This window comes from Bos indicus, chromosome 28 (assembly GCF_029378745.1).
Source record: "Bos indicus isolate NIAB-ARS_2022 breed Sahiwal x Tharparkar chromosome 28, NIAB-ARS_B.indTharparkar_mat_pri_1.0, whole genome shotgun sequence".
Taxonomy (NCBI): Eukaryota; Metazoa; Chordata; class Mammalia; order Artiodactyla; family Bovidae; genus Bos; species Bos indicus.
This window is the reverse complement of record NC_091787.1, coordinates 18,350,342-18,371,511: the sequence shown is the minus strand read 5'-3', so window position 1 is coordinate 18,371,511 and position 21,170 is coordinate 18,350,342. Positions and strand designations below refer to the sequence as shown.

The following is a 21,170-nucleotide window of genomic DNA, read 5'->3' as shown; positions in this document are numbered from 1 at the left end:
TCAGCAGCTCAATGAGATGGACCAAAAACTGCAATGCCTACAGCTGGCACTGGTCAACAGAAAGGTCCCAGTTCTTCTCCATGACAGCGTCCGACCTCACGTCACACAACCAGTGCTTCAAGTTGAATGAATTGGGCTATAAAGTTTTGTCTCGTCTGCCATATTCACCTGACGGCTTGGCAGCAGATTACCACTTCTTCAAGTACCTGGATAACTTTTTGCAGGCAAAACACTTGCACAACCAGTAGGAGGCAGAAAATGCTTTCCAAGAGTTCATTGAATTGTAAAGCGTGAATTTTTACTTTGTAGGAATAACAAACTTAGTTCTCATTGGCAAAAATGTGTTATTGTAATGGTTCCTATTTTGATTAATAAAGATGTGTTTAAGCCTAGTTATAATGATTTTCAGTTCATGGTTCAAAACCACAATTACTTTTGTACCAACCTAATACAAAAGATAGTCAGAATTTGTATTAAGATCGATTTGAATGGAGAGAATCACAGTTTCAGCAACAATGCGCAATAAGAATAGTTTGTGTTTTATCATTCAGGTTTGTTTTTAAATATTAACAGCAATAGAGGGTTGTCACTGCAGCCCTCCATATCTGCAACAGCTTTTATTTAGGTTGAAAGGAATATATCAAAGATTATTTTGAGATTTAAGTCATTCTCTGCTAATGATAATAAGGTTTATATTTGAAAAGGTTGATTACATGTATTCAAAGGCTCCAGATGCCATTTAGGGCAGCATTATTGAATACTGTATAAGTAATTACTTAATGAACTTAACTCCTGAAGTTTATTCCAAGGCATAAGAGTGTAAAAAGATCCTATTACAATAAAATTACAATATTGGCCATAAATAATAATCCTCTGAAGATACATTCCTACTTTTTAAAAAAACTACAGGATAGACTGTCTCTAAGTTACCAATCCTTATATTTTACGATATTTGAAAATTTCAAAGCTTTGTAACTACATGGGGTTCTCAAGGCAAGAATACTGAAATGGTTTGCCATTCCCTTCTCCAGTGGACCATATTTTATCAGAACTCTCCACCATGACCCATCCATTTTGGGTGGCCCTACAGGGCATGGCTCATAGTTTCATTGAGTTAGACAAGGCTGTGGTCCATGTGATCAGTTTGATTAGTTTTCTGTGATTGTGGTTTTCATTCTGTCTGCCCTCTGATCCCATCACTTCATGGCAAATAGATGGAGAAACAGTGGAAATAGTGGCAGACACTATTTTGGGGGGCTCCAAAATCACTGCAGATGGTAACTGTAGCCATGAAATTAAAAGATGCTTACTCCTTGGAAGAAAAGTTATGACCAACCTGAAGTGAAGTGAAGTCGCTCAGTCGTGTCCAACTCTTTGCGACCCAGTGGACTGTGGCCCACTAGGCTCCTCCATCCATGGGATTCTCCAAGCAAGAATACTGGAGTGGATTGCCTTTTCCTTCTCCAGGGGATCTCCCTGACCCAGGGATCGAAACCTAGACAGCATATTAAAAAGCAGAGATGTTACTTTGCCAACAAAGTTCCGTCTAGTCAAGGCTATGGTTTTTCCAGTAGTCATCTATGGATGTGAGAGTTGGACTATAAAGAAAGCTGAGCACCGAAGAATTGATGCTTTTGAACTGTGGTGTTGAAGAATACTCTTGAGAGTTCTTTGGACTGCACAGAGATCCAACCAGTCAATCCTAAAGGAAATCTGTCCTGAATATTCATTGGAAGGACTGATGCCGAACCTGAAACTGCAATACTTTGGCCACCTGATGCGAAGATCTGACTCATTGGAAAAGACCCTGATGCTGGAAAAGATTGAAGACAAGAGGAGAAGGGGATGACAGAGGTTGAGATGGTTGGATGGCATCACTGACTCAGTGGACATGAGTTTGAGTAAACTCCGGGAGTTGGTGATGAACAGGGAGGCCTGGCGTGCTGCAGTCCATGGGGTCACAAAGAGTGTGATAGGACCGAGTGACTGGACTGGACTGAACTGCCCTCTGATGGATAAGGATAAGAGGCTTATGGAAGCTTCCTGATGCGAGAGACTGACTAAGGGGGAAACTGGGTCTTGTTCTGATGGGCAGGGCCATGCTCAGTAAATCTTTAATCCAATTTTCTGTTGTTGGGTGGGGCTGTGTTCCTTCCCAGTTGTTTGACCTGAGGCCAATGATGGCGGTAATGAAGGTAATGGTGACCCACTATTCTAAAGGTCCCATGCACCCACTGCTGCACTCAGTGCCCCCGACCCTGCAGTAGGCCGTCGTTGACCCACGCCTCCGCCTGAGTTTCCTGGACACTCACGGGCAAGTCTGGGTCAGTCTCTTGTGGGGTCACTCCTCTTTTCTCCTGGTCCTGATGCATACAAGGTTCTGTTTCTGCCCTCCAAGAGTCTGTTTCCCCAGTCCTGTGTTAAGTTCTGGTGGCTCTATGGTGGGGTTAATGGTGACCTCCTCCAAGAGTGCTTATGCCATACCCAGGTCTGCTGCACCCAGAGCCCCTGCCCCTGCAGCAGGCACTTTGCAGGAGACACTCAAAACACAGTTCTGGCTCAGTCTCTGTGGGGTCTATGGGTCCTGGTGCTCACAAGGTTTGTTTGAGCCCTCTGAGCGTCTCTGGTGGATAAGGGGTTTGATTATAAACACAATTTCGCTCCTCCTATCATCTTTCTGGGGCTTCTCCTTTGCCCTTGGACATGGGGTATCTTTTCTGGTGGGATCCAACATTCTCCAATCGACAGTTGTTCAGCAAGGAGTTGTAGTTTTGGAGTTCTTACAGGAGAAAATGAGCACATGTCCTTCTACTTAACATTTTCCAGGTCAGTTTTCATTCCAATTCCAAAGAAAGGCAATGCCAAAGAATGTTCAAACTGCTGCACAATTGCACTCCTCTCACACACTAGCAAAGTAATGCTCAAAATTCCAGGTCATTTTTCATTCCAGTCTCAAAGAAAAGCAATGCCAAAGAATGTTCAAACTACTGCACAGTTGCACTCATTTCACACACTAGCAAAGTAATGCTCAAAATTCTCCAAGCCAGACTTCAACAGTACATGAACCGTGAACTTCCAGATGTCCAAGCTGGATTTAGAAAAGGAAGAGGAACCAGAGATCAAATTGCCAACATCCGCTGGATCATTGAAGAAATGAGGGAGTTCCAGAAAAACATCTATTTCTGCTTTATTGACTATGCCAAAGCCTTTGACTCTGTGGATCACAACAAACTGAAAAATTCTTCAAGAGATGGGACTACCAGACCACCTGACCTGCCTCTTGCGAAACCTATATGCAGGTCAGGAAGCAACAGTTAGAACTGGACATGGAATAACAGACTGGTTCCAAATTGGGAAAGGAGTACATCAAGGCTGTATATTGTCACCCTGCTTATTTAACTTATATGCAGAGTACATCATGAGAAACAATCAAGATTGCCAGGAGAAATATCAATAACCTCAGATATGCAGATGACACCACCCTTATGGCAAAACGCAAAGAAGAACTAAAGAGCCTCTTGATGAGGTGAAAGAGGAGAGTGAAAAAGTTGGCTTTAAACTCAACATTTAGAAAACTAGGATCATGACACCTGGTCCCATCACTTCATGGCGAATAGATGGGGAAACAATGGAAACAGTGAGAGACTTTATTTTCTTGGACTCCAAAATCACTGCAGATGGTGACTACAGCCATGAAATTAAAAGATGCTTGCTCCTTGGAAGAAAAGCTATGACCAAACTAGACAGCATATTAAAAAGCAGAGACGTTACTTTGTCAATAAAGGTCCATCTAGTCAAAGCTATGATTTTTCCATGGATGTGAGAGTTGGACTATAAGTAAAGCTGAGTGCCAAAGAACTGATGCTTTTGAACTTTGGTGTTGGAAAAGACTCTTGAGAGTCCCCTGGGCTACAAGGAGATCCAATCAGTCAATCCTAAAGGAAATCAGTCCTGAATATTCACTGGAAGGACTGATGTTGAAGCTGAAACTGCAATACTTTGACCACCTGATGCGAAGATGTGACTCATTGGAAAAGCCCTGATGCTGGAAAAGATTGAAGGCAGGAAGTAAGGGGACAATGGAGGATGATTGGTTGGATGGCATCACTGACTCGATGGGCATGATTTTGAGTAAGCTCCGGGAGTTGGTGATAGACAGGGAAGCCTGATGTGCCGCAATCCATAGGGTTGCAAAGAGTCAGACACGACTGAGCGACTGAACTGAACTACTTTATATAGCATACATTTTTTCTCATGATATTTAAATAGGAGTTCCTTCAGAAAAGAATTTATGTATTCTGTATGGTGTTCACCTGCTCATATTTATCTGTTTGTCAGAGAATGGATAGCTTTTCTTCCAAACTCTTTGCTAGTTCTAAAATGTCTACATAGGACATGATTAAATGTATATATCGGTTTTGGTGTGTGACTCTACACACAGATTCTCTTCATTCTATATTCAGTATAAAGTGAATAATGTCTTCCCACTCTGAACCAGCCTTTGTAACTGCCAGCCAAGTATTCTGCATTCATTACAGTAGGCTTAGCCATCCAGCTCTAGAACTGCTCTACTCGGTACAGTTGCCACTAGCCACTTGTGTCTGTTAGGTACTTAAGATGTGGCCAGTCCAAGTTGACATATAGTGTAACTAAAAATACAGACTGGAATTTTTTGAGACTTTAGTGTGAAAAAAACAATGTAAAATATCTCAACATTTTTAGTTAATTACATATTAAAATATTTTCAATATCTGGGTTACAAAAATATATTATTTTAAAATAATATATTAATTATTACATAATTATTTTCACTAGTTTCATTTTACCTTTTTTAAATTTGGTTACTGGAAAATCTTAAGTTCCTTATGTGGCACACAACATATTTCTAGTGAACAGCATTGTGCTAGAAAAATGTAAGTGTCAGTCATTATCCAGGCAGCCAGATCACTATCTTTGCTTTATAGGTCTATTTCAGACTTTTTTTCCATAGTTCCTTGGAAACTACTTGTAGTTGCTAGCTTATCACATGACATAGCAATGCATATATGTGACTTGGGAATAGTCTCTTCTACCCATAAACACAAGACGGATCACACGGTGTCATACCTACTAGCACTCAGAAAAAAGGGACTTTCCTTTTTCCTAGATTGGGACTTCCTGGTGGCACAGTGAATAAGAATCTGCCTGCCAAGGCAGGAAGCATGGATTTGATCCCTGATCTGGGAAGAATCCACATGCCATGGAACAACCGAGCCTGTGCTCTAAAGCTCTTGAGCTGCAACTCCTGAAGGCTGTTTGCCTAGAGCCTGTGCTCCCCAATGTGAGAAGCCACCTCAGTGAGAAGCCCGTGCACCACAATGAAGAGTTAACACCCCACTCCCTCCGCCCTGCTTGCTGAAGCTAGAGAAAAGCCCATGTCCAGTACAAGACCCAACACAGCCAAAAATAAATACTGAAAAAAATTTAAAGAAAAGGTTTAGAGTATCAGCATGTATGAAGCGGTTGCCTTTGTTATAAAGTGGTGCATTCATCATTTTAAAAAATAATTTTTTTACCATTTTCAAATTTATATTACTTTATGGATCTTTAGCTATGAGCTTGGTAAATGAATGTTACATATGAAATAAATGTTAATGATGAAAGCCTAACTTTACTACATTATGTAAATGTTACATTATGATTTTACTGCTTTAACTGATAACACTGTATTCTATGAGTGAATATTAGAGTAAGAAACATACTTTACTGATTATTTTATTACTGTTGGAAATACAGTTAACATAACTCATTACAGTTATAACATGCTTACTTGTTTTATTACAAATTTTAAGATGTATATAAAAGACAGCAAACTCCTACTTAAACTGAGAGATCAACAGAGGTTATGTTTTAATCTCATGTAATTTAACATTAGTGCTACGTGTAGTATACTTTGAAACATTACTCAGTATTTTTAAAGTATTTTTTAAAAACTTTCTTGATTTGAGCTTGTATGTTGAAAATTCTCAAAATTACGTATTTTAAATTTCAACTGATCAGCAATAAGATTGTAATTGCATCTGGTATAAACATGGTAGCTATGCAATAACACATTTATTTGATCATTACAGAAATAGTCTCTTGTTAAACATCAGTTTTGTCTTATTTTTAGGAAACCAGAATTCGGGCAGTGGATAAGGATAAAACGAAAAGAATTAATAATTTCTCTGTCATCAACCCTGTTGCTGGACAGGCTGAAACTCATATATTTTCAGCTGACAATAGAGAAGATCTTCAGAAGTGGATGGAAGCCTTCTGGCAGCATTTCTTTGATCTTAGTAAGCTGACATTTGGATTCTCTAATAGTATATTCATGTAGCATGAAAGGATGTACATAGCAAACTAAATATTAAAATTACAATTGTATAGTTTGTATTAAGAATTTGTATGCTCTTGAATAAAATGGTAGTATATCATCAATGCATTGATGCTTTTTTCTGTCCATTTTTCCCCAGTGCATGACTGATAATACCTGTGAATTCCTAGTATCATTGCCTGTTACTTTTAAGTTCTGGTCCCTAAAACAAGTAAACCACCTTTTCTCAAAATATTAGGTTGAATGGCTTAAGGCAGTCTCTCCAATCAAAAGGATAATAAGCTATATAAGTAAAAAAAGCTTCTCTAGGATAGTGATGATCATAAAATAAGTGGAATGTTCAGAAGGAGATTCATTTTTATGTAGACTTCTGTTAACTCCCGATTCATTCTATCATTTTGGACATCATCCAAAGAGATTTTTTTTTTAAACAGCACATATGGTTTTTCAGTTTCAATAATACAGTTCAATGGCATGGATTATAAAAACAATGTGATAGTAATGTAATGGAGTTATAGTATGTAAAATATACGAGGTTCTAATATTCTCAATTTAAGGAGGAATTTTATCAACAAAAATATTGAAACTGTATATTGAAAATGTAGACTATTGATAATGGCTATTTCTAAGCAAACTAAGCCTACTGTTAGATTCAATCAGTATTTTCTGTCTTTATGATACTTTTCTATAGAATTGCAAAGTAAAACCATTTTTAAACAATAGGAAGTTATTTCTGCAGCTCTTCGAGATAATCCTAGAGTTATTTTAGGATCTAGGATTAGATCCTAATCCTAGACATTTTAGGAGCTGTTGCTGAGAATTCTCTAAAATAGTTAATATCTGCAGTCCTCAGGTTAATTTTTGTAAGCATACTCTGATCCATGGCTTGGCCAGTTATTACAGTGATGGTTGGGGAGGGGGCAGAAAAGGGAAATAAATTTATTGATTAGCTTCCAAATACCATATGGCTTCATTTATTTTTCATAACAACCCAGTGAAGTAGAAATTATTTCTCTCTGCTTTTAAGATGAGAAAATTGAATCCTGAATAGGTTTCATGCTTATTGCAGGGAACCAGAGGACTCCTTCCAGGGCTTTCTTGGATTTTTCAGAACTTGTTTTCCTTAAGTATTGTCCCTTGACACTCAGTAGATGTTTAAATGGGTCTTCCCTGATGGCTCAGATGGTAAAGAATCTGCCTGCAATACAGGAAACCTGGGTTTGATCCCTGGGTTGGGAAAATCCCCTGGAGAAGGGAATGGCAACTCACTCCAACATTCTTGCCTGGAGAATTCCATAGATAGAGGAACTGGGTGGGCTACAGTCCATGGGGTTGCAAAGAGTTGCGCACGACTGAGCAACTAACACTAGTAGATGTTTAAATATTTGTTATACATTTACCTGCATGTACTGCATTTCTTTATTTTAAAATTTTAGCTGATCTTAGGTATGTAACTTAAAAGACAACAACTTCCTCTCATTTGTTGATTACAGCTAAAATTTTAACTACTTACCTAACTGCTCTTGATTTAGAGAGTCTGTCTTATAGAAGACCGTGTTACTTTTAGAAATGATTCTGGCATTTTAAGGGCTTCCCCAGTGGCTTAGCATTAGAGAATCTGCCTTCAATGCAGGTGTTGCAGGAGACATGGGTTTGATCCCTGGATTAGGACTATCGCCTGGAGGAGGACATGGCTACCCACTCCAGTATTTTGTGGGCTACAGCCCATAGGGTCGGAAAGAGTCAGACATGGCCGAAGCAACTTAGTATGCACACATCCACATTGGCATTTTAAAATTTTTGTATAGACAAAAACAGGAAAGAGGAGTAAAAATGTGAGAATAGTATATATAGTCTAGATATCAACTACTGTTAGATGATTTCGTGTTTTCATTCCTCAAATTATGTAAAATAATTTATTATGCTAAAAGAGGCAGTTGGTGGGGTAAGAATCTCATGACATCTGAGGAGAAATGAATTGGGAGATTGGGATTGATACTGTTGATACTATGTATAAAATAGATAACTAATGAGAGCCTATTGTATAGCACAAGGAATTCTACTCAGTTGTTTCTATGGTTCCTTCCTAAATGGGAAGGAAATCAAAAAAGAGGGAATATACGTATATGTATATTCTGTCCTTTCACTTTGCTGTACAGTAGAAACTAAATATTATAAAGCAACTATACTCCAATAAAAATTAACTTAAAGAATCTCATGACATTTTTGTACTGTCAAAGTAATACAGTGATGACAACTAGGTTCTCAGGTCTGGCTACTTCTTTAGTATTTAATGCTTTGGAGATAAAATCTGCCAGTCTAATTTTTAAAGTATAAATAGTATTACATTTGCTGTTTAGAATTCATTGTGTAAGATATGAAGATCTGAAGCAAAAATGGAAGTGCATATATTATCCCAAAGAGTGACTTGTGCTTTAGAATTTTTACTCTCCTTGTAATAAGTGTAGCTTCTTGTAATCTTCAGTGAAATGTGATATATGCAACAAAATAGAGGATAAATATCTAGGGCAGAATAAAGTAAGAGTAATGTAATACTTAGAACATATTTCAATTACTTGACTTAGCTTGAGAGTTAGAAAATCATGAGGCTGAGAAAACTGGAAATGATGAGAAAACACTAATGGAGCTAGGTGTGTTTAGCCTGTGGAAGGACAGCTTGAGAAGGAGGTTGGGAGGCAGTGGGGAGGTAATCGCTAATTTTTAATATCTGAGAGCTAACATGTAAAAGAGGAATGACACCTGTTTTAGACCATCAAATAGGTTACTGCTTGGAATAGTGAAAGATTTTTTCAAATATTTAATAATATATGCTAAGTTAAATTTGAGCATTACTTTACTAGCATGTGAGATGAGTGCAATTGTGCAGTAGTTTAAGCACTCTTTGGCGTTGCCTTTCTTTGGGATTGGAATGAAAACTGACCTTTTCCAGTCCTGTGGCCACTGCTGAGTTTTCCAAATTTGCTGGCATATTGAGTGCAGCACTTTCACAGCATCATCTTTCAGGATTTGGAATAGCTCAACTGGAATTCCATCACCTCCACTAGTTTTGTTTGTAGTGATGCTTTCCAAGGCCCACTTGACTTCACATTCCAGGATGTCTGGCTCTAGGTCAGTGATCACACCATCGTGATTATCTGGGTCATGAAGATCTTTTTTGTACAGTTCTTCTGTGTATTCTTGCCATCTCTTCTTAATATCTTCTGCTTCTGTTAGGTCCATACCATTTCTGTCCTTTATTGAGCCCATCTTTGCATGAAATGTTCCTCTAATTTTCTTGAAGAGATCTCTAGTCTTTCCCATTCTGTTGTTTTCCTCTATTTCTTTGCATTGATTGCTGAAGAAGGCTTTCTTATCTCTTCTTGCTATTCTTTGGAACTCTGCATTCAGATGTTTATATCTTTCCTTTTCTCCTTTGTTTTTCGCTTCTCTTCTTTTCACAGCTATTTGTAAGGCCTCCCCAGACAGCCATTTTGCTTTTTCACATTTCTTTTCCATGGGGATGGTCTTGATCCCTGTCTCCTGTACAATGTCACAAACCTCTGTCTATAGTTCATCAGGCACTTTATCTATCAGATCTAGGCCCTTAAATCTATTTCTCACTTCCACTGTATAATCATAAGGGATTTGATTTAGGTCATACCTGAATGGTCTAGTGGTTTTCCCTACTTTCTTCAATTTAAGTCTGAATTTGGCAATAAGGAGTTCATGATCTGAGCCACAGTCAGCTCCCAGTCTTGTTTTTGCTGACTGTATAGAGCTTCTCCATCTTTGGCTGCAAAGAATATAATCCATCTGATTTTGGTGTTCCCCATCTGGTGATGTCCATGTGTAGAGTCTTCTCTTGTGTTGTTGGAAGAGGGTGTTTGTTATGACCAGTGCATTTTCTTGGCAAAACTCTATTAGTCTTTGCCCTGCTTCATTCCGTATTCCAAGGCCAAATTTGCCTGTTACTCCAGGTGTTTCTTGACTTCCTACTTTTGCATTCCAGTCCCCTATAATGAAAAGGACATCTTTTTTGGGTGTTAGTTCTAAAAGGCCTTGTAGGTCTTCACAGAACCGTTCAACTTCAGCTTCTTCAGCATTACTGGTTGGGGCATAGACTTGGATTACTGTGATATTGAATGGTTTACCTTGGAAATAAAGAGATCATTCTGTCATTTTAGAGATTGCATCCAAGTACTGCATTTCGGACTCTTTTGTTGACCATGATGGCTACTCCATTTCTTCTGAGGGATTCCTGCCCGCAGTAGTAGATATAATGGTCATCTGAGTTAAATTCACCCATTCCAGTCCATTTGAGTTCGCTGATTCCTAGAATGTCGACATTCACTCTTGCCATCTCTTGTTTGACCACTTCCAATTTGCCTTGATTCATGGACCTGACATTCATAAGCAGCTCAGCATAATAGATTATTTTGAATGGGAGCATTATAATAGTATATGTGGTAGGAAACATCTTCAATATACAGATTTTATGTGAGCAAAATATACCCATTTAATATCTCATACTGGGCCTTTATTGTTAGCATGTTCATATTACATATACCTATGCTTGCTAATTTATTTACTGGTAAAGTGTTTAATTGTAATGTCTTGATCAGTGAACATGCCACATTTATATCTCTGACTTGTGTAACACATGGGATAATGTGGCTTTATATTGCAGTTTTCAACATAGTATTCTGCTATCAGTTAAACAATGAAAAGCTTTGAACTATCAATATTGAAACAATGCTGTACTATATTCCTTATCTAAGGTTTGACAGAGAATTGTTTGCTGGTTTAAAGTGTTTCATTACTTTTCCATTTTAAGGCCATTTTTTCATGCCCCCCCCAAAAGAAAAGGCTGGCGCTTCTATATTTATCTAAAAAAGGAAGTAGAAAGGAGGAATAAGTTATCAAATCTCAGATCCTACTAGATTTAAATTCTACAAAGCAACCTTTGAGGCTTAAACTCAAGATTTTATTCCCTTTATATATTGCTATATGAGATATTTTGAAATTTTTTTACCATATTCTATACTTAGCATTGTAATAAAACATATTGAAAGGGATTTTTTTTATTTCTTAACTATTTAAAGTGATGGATCTAAAATTTATGTATATATTACCATATTAACATGACATAAATTAGACATAAAATAACAAAAATAGATAATTTGAGTAAACATGAAGTATCTTTAATTTTTAAGCCATGGGAAATAAGCTGGATGTTGAATGTAGAGGTTGAGAATATAATAAAAAGAAATACAGATCATAAATCAGTGTAAAAAGGCACGTGTTTATTACATTTACTTCTTTGCTAATGTAAAATAGCATGTAAGAATGGCAAAACTCAGCATACAAGTCCACAATAAAGATGGAAAGGCTAAATATTTTTTTATATCCACTCAGGAGAAATAAATCTGAGAATTTTATTTTGAGATGAACATAGTAAACCGTAATTACAAGAAAAATTATTATGGTCCACACTTTTCAATTTTAAATATTAAAACAACTTACTCAAGAGTATTTTTATTATTGAGTATTATTTTGAATGCCTAATGGCTTTAAAGTGTCCTTCCTAAAATAAATTCATTTCAGTTCAGTCATATCCGACTCTTTGTGACCCCATGGAGTGCAGCATGCCAGGCTTCCCTGTCCATCACCAACGCCCGGAGCCTACTCAAACTCAAGTCCATCGCGTCCAGTTAGAATTTTGAATGATCTGTCTTTATAGTAACAGGTTTTTATGTACCCAAAATAAAATGAAAATACAGCATTTTTCTAGTTTTCCTGATTTTTAGGAGGGCATGATTATCATCTTAAAAGAATTTTTTGTAAGCAATTCTTATTTCTTAATTAAAATTTTCAAAATTAAAATCATTTTCTGAGAAATACTACTTATATATTTTTTTGCTTCCTTCAAGTTAACTATATTTCAGTTAATCTTTACTTTTCAACTGTTTTAAATACTGAATGTTTTTATATAATATTTAAGAGAACTTACACAAACTTTTACCATAAACATTTTAGTTATTGACCATTTAGAGAAGTAATATAGTATTTAGTAGCCTACAGAACTTAGCTTAATATCTGTTCATAGAGATTTATATTTAAAATAGAGTACATTTGTGCCTAGACTTAGAAATAATGGGTAGTACTAGGTTTTTATAACTTCTTTAAGCTAATACTTCATGAATTCACTTATTTTTTCAAAGCAAAAAACGTGTTGATAATCTGTTAAAAATTAAATATATATTTCACATTTGTTTTAAACTAGCCTACCTTTTTCTTTCTTAGGCCAATGGAAGCATTGTTGTGAAGAACTTATGAAAATTGAGATTATGTCACCACGGAAACCACCTTTGTTCTTGACAAAAGAGGCAACCTCAGTCTATCATGATATGAGTAAGTGAGGTTTGTCTTTTCTAAGCTTCAGGGTAACAAAAACGACATTGTCCTCAAACAAGCAGCTTATTCTATTGACATTAAAATGCTAAAATTTTCAAGCCACAGTCAAAAATGAATGAAAAAAGACTACGATTATAGACTAAGAAACTCATGTTTAAAAGATGAATTAATACAAAATTAATGAATACACATTTTTCATAGTTTGAATGCTTAAGATCAAACAAAAATGTTAAGACTTCAAAATGAATAAGGGTACACTGAAAATAAATATTAGCTGAGTAGCTGATGAAAATTCTGAAGATATAAACCTTGACGTTTTAAAATGTAATTATGTTCAGTAATTTTTTCCATATTTTATTAAATTTGTTTTAAAGTAGTGTTGATAAATGAATATTAATAAATGGAAGTTTTCCTCTCAGGCAAAAAAATTGGTTAAGTTTAATACTTTGGAAAATTTTAGATTTCTAGACTCATAAATATTCCATTTTCCCCACAGTTTGAAGTGTATTTATTTATCTTTGTGTGATTGCCTCAGTGAGCAGTGTTGTGAACAAGCACAAATCAGTGCTAAATTCTAGTGTATTTTACCACCAGTGTTCCTACACTTACGTATACCTTTAAATGTTGGATTTAAAATGAAACATTTGAGCTTACACATTTGAAAATATCATGTAATTGACATAAATGTCTCCCATTTTTCCCAAGGAAAATCACCAAAGTGGTATTAAGGCTTCACTCTGTTTCCATGGGGGTTTTGTTTTGGATTTTTTCCCTATTACAAAGACTTTGCTGGTCTACAGGAAGGAATACTAATCCAGTTACATTTTCCTAGTTTACCTATCAGGGGTTTATAAAAGGGAATCCACTCTTACCTATAAGTCAGAATAGATTTTAAACCCAACCAAAGTTATTTAATAAATACTTAATCTGCAGAATTCAAAAAAATTCTGATGATGCTCAACTCCTTTGAAAACTGGATTTTCCACGTATATTTAGGAATATACTTATGCATGTGTGTGTATGTGTGTGTGTGCATGCATGCAGTACATGATCTTATTTTCTGGTTCCATTAGTATGGTTATTTTTACAAGTAAACATATTAAAAAAAAAAAAAACTTATCCTGGTCTGGTTTGGATAACTATTATATAGATAACATAGTGGAATAATGTCCTTGGGTAAAGGGTTTACTGCTTCAGAATTTGTTCCATGTATTTTTTCTAATAATTATTACAGGCATTGATTCACCTATGAAACTTGAAAGTTTAACTGGTATAATACAAAAAACAATTGAAGAGACAAATGGAGAGTTCCTAATTGGCCAGCATGAAGAAGCCTCATCTCCTTCTTGGGCCACACTGAAAAAGGTATTATCTCCTGCAAGCAAGCAGTTACATGAAGAGAAAGGGAAAAAGAGACGAGCTCCCCTTCCTCCTTCTGATAAAGTGCCATTCAACTTAAAAACAGAGAGCAACAAAAATCAATTGGTTCAGGGCAACTGGGAAAAAACAAGTGTATCTCAGACCTCGCCTTTGGATACCAAACTGTCAACCCCAATGCATCACTTACAGAAACCGGTGGCTGCTCCTCGAAAACTTCTTCCTGCCAGGAAAAGTAGTTCAACTGATGGTGAACACACAGACACTAAAACCAGTATTGAAGCCAAGCCAGTACCAGCTCCAAGGCAGAAAACTATCAAAGACATTTTGGACCCTAGATCATGGTGGTGGACGCAAGTATAGAAAACCCTTAATGTGCAAAACATTTAAAAATCTATAACTGTGAAGCTTAATTCAGAAGCACTGTAGATATAGTGATATGAATTATGTAGGTAAATATGATAGTGATTTAAATCAATAATTAATAGGTATAAAAATATTTTATAATTAGGAAATGGATTTCTCTTTTATAATTTTCAGAATTATTTCTCTAGCAGAGCATAAGAGGCAGTTTCTAGACAATATCTCAATTGTTGGAAGGGTTAATTTATTCCTAAATTAGTACTAGATGGTGAACAAGCACTAGGCAGAAGAAAGCATTAAAATTTCTTTGGGGAGAGATTGTCTAGTAATTTAAAATGTGTTAAATGAGAGCCATATTCTCATTGTGAGAATTTTAATCCTAATGGAATGTTTCAAAAGTTTCATTCAAACCACAAATTATAGAATCCACCCAAGAAGATTTCTTCTTAGCATTCTGGAATTCTCATCTAATAGTCCACTGGCTCTCATCTATTGTTTTACTCACTAGTTGACTGACCTTTCAAATTCCTGGGATAAATTTTGGAATATTAAATTCTTCATCTTTAAAGGGAATATGTAATGTGTTATTCAAAGTTGTTTCCTTGATGATCCCTGAAATGCTATTGACATTACCTTTCATATGTAAAGCAAAACATTTTTTAAGTTTAGGTAACAGGTAGATGAAATGTTCTTTACTTCCACTTTTCTATGCATGGTATTAATTTCCATTGTGACGTTGGCATTTGGGGAAATGAGTAGCTGTTAACACCTTAAAATTCATTTAATACTTATTTAAAAAGCAGATGACCTATTAAAAATACCAGAAAATTTGGCCGTGATAATTTCAGAATTAATCCTTCTAAAAATATTATTTAGATTTCCTTTTCCTAGCAGGGGTTTGTGTCTGCTATTGATATTTGTCATTAAAGTCATATTATTACAATAATGACATTGGAATCATTTCCATAGGAGGTAATTTCCATAGCAACTAATCATAGTGACACAAACAGAATTATGAAATCAAGTGAGGAATAAATAGCAAAAGAATGAATACCTTAAAGGAACAAAAAAAACCTTTTTCTTAATAATTATGCTTCTTATAAATAAGAGCTGGACAGTTTTAAAAATCAGAATTTCCAAATAAAACAGTTTCCGTAAGCTGTCAGCAGCAGCACTAAAAATCTCAAATATCATTGTAAGAAATGAAAATATAAGAATTAAATTACTGCCTTGTATATAATCTCTAGAGATTTTTTAAAGCTCATAAGAACTCTATTTGAATCAGAATTACGTTATTACAAAGTAAAATGACTACTTCACAAAAAATAACATTAATTTAAATGGATCCCTTCATTATTTTTAGATAGCAGAGTCTTTTCTCATTTATGTAGCATGATGTAACTGCCAGGTTACTTTTGTGTTTGCCCAGGACTCCTAGTAAGAATTGGGACTCAAGGGAGTAGTAGTACAAAAGGTCTCTTGTGACTGGAGACACCAGGACAGACACAGCATTTGATGAGGAGGAAATCCTATATGCTTGCCTGATAAAATTTAGAGACAATGAAAACCTAAAAAGGTACGATTCATTTGTTTTTTCTAACTAGAAGGCTGTCATAAATCTCAGTTGTGATTGCCAATTCAGTAAATGACATATTAAAAATGTGAAGGATATTATTGTTTGAATTTTTATTTTTAAACCTCACTGCTGTTTTTGACAGCATTAATGACTCTTGTTGCCACTAAATTACTAAGCTAGAAGATGTGCAGGAAAAATTGTTTCTGAAACTGACATCTACGCATTCTTTTTTTGTTAAGTTAAAGCCTTCCTTAGAATAAACCAGTTTTAAAACTTCCAAATTATATTCTTGTTGTTTCTCCTTATGCATATTATTATCAAGAAGGATTCAAATGGTACAGAAACCAGAATTTGTTCTTAGAGAAATTACCTAGCAGTTGTGCCCTCAGTGGGCACTTTGAAATAAGGCTGAAGCCTTTCTTCCTAGAACCATTTAGATGAAGCCTGACCAAGGGCCATCTCCCCCAAAATTATTCAGACTGTTTCTGGGGTCCCATCTTTCTATATGTTACAAAGCCTTTAAAATCGGGTTGAAGTCTTAAGCTGTACTTCTGAGCTACTGCTCATTAAGTGTTAGTTCTTCCCACTCTCCATTCCCAGCAAAAGGTATGATACAAAGTTGGGGCTCCTTTCATCCCTCTCTTCCTCCCTCCTTTTCTTTCTTCCACAGTTAAAAAAAAATCTAAAAATACTGAGTTAAACACTTTTTCAAGGAGTTTGCCAAAAGAACTATTTGTTTTCTCATTTTCCTAAACTGGAAGTTTATGACAGAGAAAAATATGCCACGTAATAAAAATCATTTCAGCTTTTTATGAGCTGACTTTTCACATTCCTTGTTTGTCCTTTTAATTTGCTTCTTGATATATGAAGACTGTAAATTTGAAACAAAGAGTTCACTGTCATATATTAATAATGTTATAATTGGAGAATCATAAATAGAATAGGTATTTTATGATATTATAATACAGATGATCTGATAATATCTTTAAAAATTAGATTTACATTTCAAGCCCTGAGATATAAATTACTTAAAACAGCATTAAAGTAGTATTTTAATTGCTACAAAGTAGTGAGCTTTTTATTAAAAATCTTGCAAGGACAGAGAAGGCATTTTGTTAATATAAATGCATACCTCCTAAGGTAAACAGACTTTCAAAATATCAGGCATGCCAACTCTTGATTAGTTTTGTTAAATCCTAACTGTCTGCCGTGCCCCCTGACTTCTTTTAAATGGACATGCATGCTTGTGGAAAACTAAATCCATTTATTATAAATGCCTTATCTTTACCCTTTAGGTCTTACTAAATATATTTTACCTGGTACTGTTTATTAAAATGGAAGCTGCCTTGATTTAGAGACAATTCATAGAAGGTAGGTTAAGCAGTCAAATATTTCTTTAGGCTTATGTTCAGTACCTCAGCCACCTACTGAGAAGTTAATTAATTCAGTCCAAATGAAATTATAGGGCATTTCGGTGCAATTTATGGTAAATGCCATTTGAATGCAGTCACCTGTGTTACCATGAACAAGGAACAACCATACTAGATAGAGGTAAAATGCTGCACCATGAATGAGAGAAGTGGTTTGGCAGGAAAAATATTTGTCCCTGTGGCTAGAATTTGTCAAAACTGTCTTTTTAAAGAGTGAATTATCACACAGTATTTAAACTTTCGTGACCTTTTATATTCTCATAGTTGTCTTCAGTGTTCTATTGGTCTTAAACTTATGATGTAAGTAGAGTTGACTTTTTGCATTTACATTTCAAAGACACTCCTCTTTTTAAATGCTTACACATGTGTAACTGCATTGTTGCTAGTAATAATTATAATGAAAATGGTCTCTTCTGTATCGTGCTTATTCTTGGTTAATACTAGGAATTTTGAATTCCTAAAAACAAGAATTTTTTGAATTTTTAAAAACAAGATTTCATTTGAAAATATTGTAGAATGTTATTTTCTGTGGCATATTTGTATAATTGGCATTGTTTATAATTTTTACCTTTTTAATGTGGGTCAGGATTCTGGATTAAAAAGTATTAATTATGCACATATATATATTTAACTATTAGAAATTGATAAACCAAGGTCATGTGATTAAAACTTCTATACTTTAAAAGACTGATTCATGAAAACATTTTCTGGACTTTTTCCTTTAGGTATGTCCTCTAGTCTAAACTGATAGAAGTAAACAGTGTTGTGAAATCAGGGTAAACAGAGAAAAGACATACCCAGCAGCTGGTGCTAAGAAATGTACTCAAATGAACAAAGTACCTTAATGTTCAAATAACATAACTTTAACTATTAGAGAAATAGTAACCAACATTTTTATTTATCTCAAGATAGGAAAAATACCAATCTTGGTGTGTTTGATAGGCAAAATCATCTCCTATCTTGCTAAACTTGTGTTTTAAATGGCAGCAATTTGCTTTGAGAGAGGTGGTAATCTCTTAATGTTAACTACTAAAGGAGAGAAATATTGAAAAGATATATATACATAATTATGCTTTGTCATAAACATGTTTCAAGATATCCAAATAGATAATTTTGTTGAAAATGGATACTTTCCTGAGTGTTGTATCAGGATATATTTTATTTTTATTTACTCAAAAGAAAACAAAATTTGGTTTTGTGAATGGATGTATTTTTGTTGAATTTAGCCAGTTTAGAAACATGTTTTCAGCTTAATTAGTTGGAGTGATTTTAATTTTACAGGGGAGAAAAAGTATTAAGTTATCCATCTATTAATCTTAAGTATTAAAATATTTATTTTATATTTATTACATGTAGAAATAGAAATATATATATCTATATATACATACATACATATGTGTCTGTACTCTGTCAAGTCTTCAATCCAGATATTTCCAATTAATTTTAAAAGATTCTTTAAAAATGTGCTGCCAGTGCTAGCAGAGTTAAAGTCCAAACCTTTCCCAATTTACAGGAACGACCGTGGCCTACTCGGTGCTCTCCTCCTATAGTCCTCATCTTTGGACACGGCCTCAACAATCTGTGCTGTCCTCTCTTTATCTAGAATATCTTTCCTCTCCTCTTCACACATTCTCCTCTCAACCCACAGTCAGCAGATTTTATTCATTTTTCCAAGTAGTAGCACCACTAAGTTCACAAAGGCTTTGTGCCCTTACACTCCTTCCTTTGTGCTCTATGTATACTCCATTTATAGCCTGAGTCCTTGTTTGTATTTTGTGTTCCCCTACATATTAATGTTATGTGCTGCTTCTGCATAACACATTATCATCAACTTAAAATCCTTTTCATTATCTAGCATTTCTTTATTTTTTCTCTTTTTATATTTTAAATTATGAAAGTATGGTAATACCTTTACAGAAGGAGGCTTGGAAAATACAGAACAGAGTAACATGTAGTTCCACTACATCTTATACTTATTTTTTTTAAGTAGATACCTTAAAATTTTAGTTGGAGTTTCAATATCAAATCCTTAAAAATAAATAGAATGAATATACAGAAAAGTAGGATGTAATAGACCTGAAAATCGTCATGAACCAATTCAACATTTTTAAGCTTTATACAACTCACACAATGCTGCTGCTGCACTGCTGCTGCTGCTGTGTCGCTTCAGTCGTGTCCGACTCTGTGCGACCCCATAGACAGCAGCCAACCAGGCTTCCCGTCCCTGGGATTCTCCAGGCAAGAACACTGGAGTGGGTTGCCATTTCCTTCTCCAATGCGTGAAAGTGAAGTCGCTTAGTCGTGTCCGACTCTAGCGACCCCATGAACTGGGGTAGAACTGGTAGACAGCAGCCTACCAGGCTCCTCCCTCCATGGGATTTTCTAGGCAAAAGGACTGGAGTGGGGTGCCATTGCCTTCTCTGTTTCACACAATAGTAGGATACAAATTCTATTCAAATTCCAATAGACTATAAGACACTGAAACATATCTATGGACTTAAGGTGCAAAACTTCCATGGTCTACAGGTATTGAAATCATACAGAGTGTGTTCTCTTAACGCTGTAGAATTATGTTTAGAAATCAATATCGAAGATATTTGAAAGTAAGCCGCATATTTTCAAGTTCTATGTGACATTTACCAAGAGGGATCTTTGACTTAGCCCTTGAAAGCCTCAATAAAGTTAGAAGACTAAAAAAACAGAGTGTGATTGCAGAGAAGAAAGCATTTACATAAGAAATTAATATCAAAATGAGAAATTAATATCAAAGATACTTTAAAAACCATAGGTATTTAGAAATTAAGTGTCCACTTTTAAATGATGGGTGTATCTAAGAAGCTATAGATACACCCTTATAGAATATTTCAGTTGGAGTTTCAATATAAAATTCTCAAAAATAAATAGAATGAATATACAGAAAAGTAGAAGGATATAGTAGACCTGAAAATCAGAAAATATTTGTAACAACAAAAATAAAATTTATCAGAATTTATTGGGTGCAGCTGCAGCTGCTCAATGCAGTTAAATACAATGTGGAATCTTGAATAAGGAAGGTATGAAAACAAATAATGGATACTAGCATAAAATTTTGTGAAATTTGAACAAAATCTGTAATTTAGTTAATAATACTATATCACATGTTAATTTCCTGTTTCGTTTTGTTTTGTTTTGTTTTGTTTTACAACATAGCATTTCTTTATATTCTCGGAATTGGATTAGATGTTTCCAGCCTCATTCAATTTTTTTTTTAATCATGAAGATAATAAACTTTCTAGTCTTTTAGCAGTAATAATAGATGTAAAATACATGGAACTATATCAAAGTTTTGAGTAAATATAAATTAGAAATCTGGCATTCTATTCATACTAAGTACAACAAGTGGAATCAATATGTCATAAATTTTTTTAGCCAGGCAAACATTCACAAGTTTTCTAAAATATATATATTATACATACCATTTATATATATGTATGTGTGCAAAAGCTTTTCTACTATGCTTGATACAGGCTTGAGAAAGAACAACAGCAAAAAAATAAAAAGAGAAATTGGAAAACATAAGCTAAATGAAACGGTAAAACAATATGAAATAGAAAAAGTAAAACAAACGAGATAAAAGTAAAAAACCATCATATAGTCCAGTTGTTTTTAAACATGG

At 35.1% G+C, this 21,170-nt stretch overlaps 1 protein-coding gene across 3 annotated transcripts in view; it reads left to right on the top strand.

The window, feature by feature from the left end:
• Positions 1-20,593, top strand: part of RTKN2 (rhotekin 2) — a 165,125-nt gene extending 144,532 nt beyond the window's left edge. For all 3 annotated transcript variants that reach the window (XM_070782163.1, XM_070782162.1, XM_019954284.2), the window contains 3 exons: positions 6,152-6,317; positions 12,659-12,766; positions 14,004-20,593. In XM_070782163.1, the coding sequence (XP_070638264.1) occupies positions 6,152-6,317; positions 12,659-12,766; positions 14,004-14,509 (780 nt within the window). In that variant the 3' untranslated portion in view covers positions 14,510-20,593. The remainder of the gene's footprint in view (positions 1-6,151; positions 6,318-12,658; positions 12,767-14,003) is intronic.
• Positions 20,594-21,170: the final 577 nt, after the last annotated feature.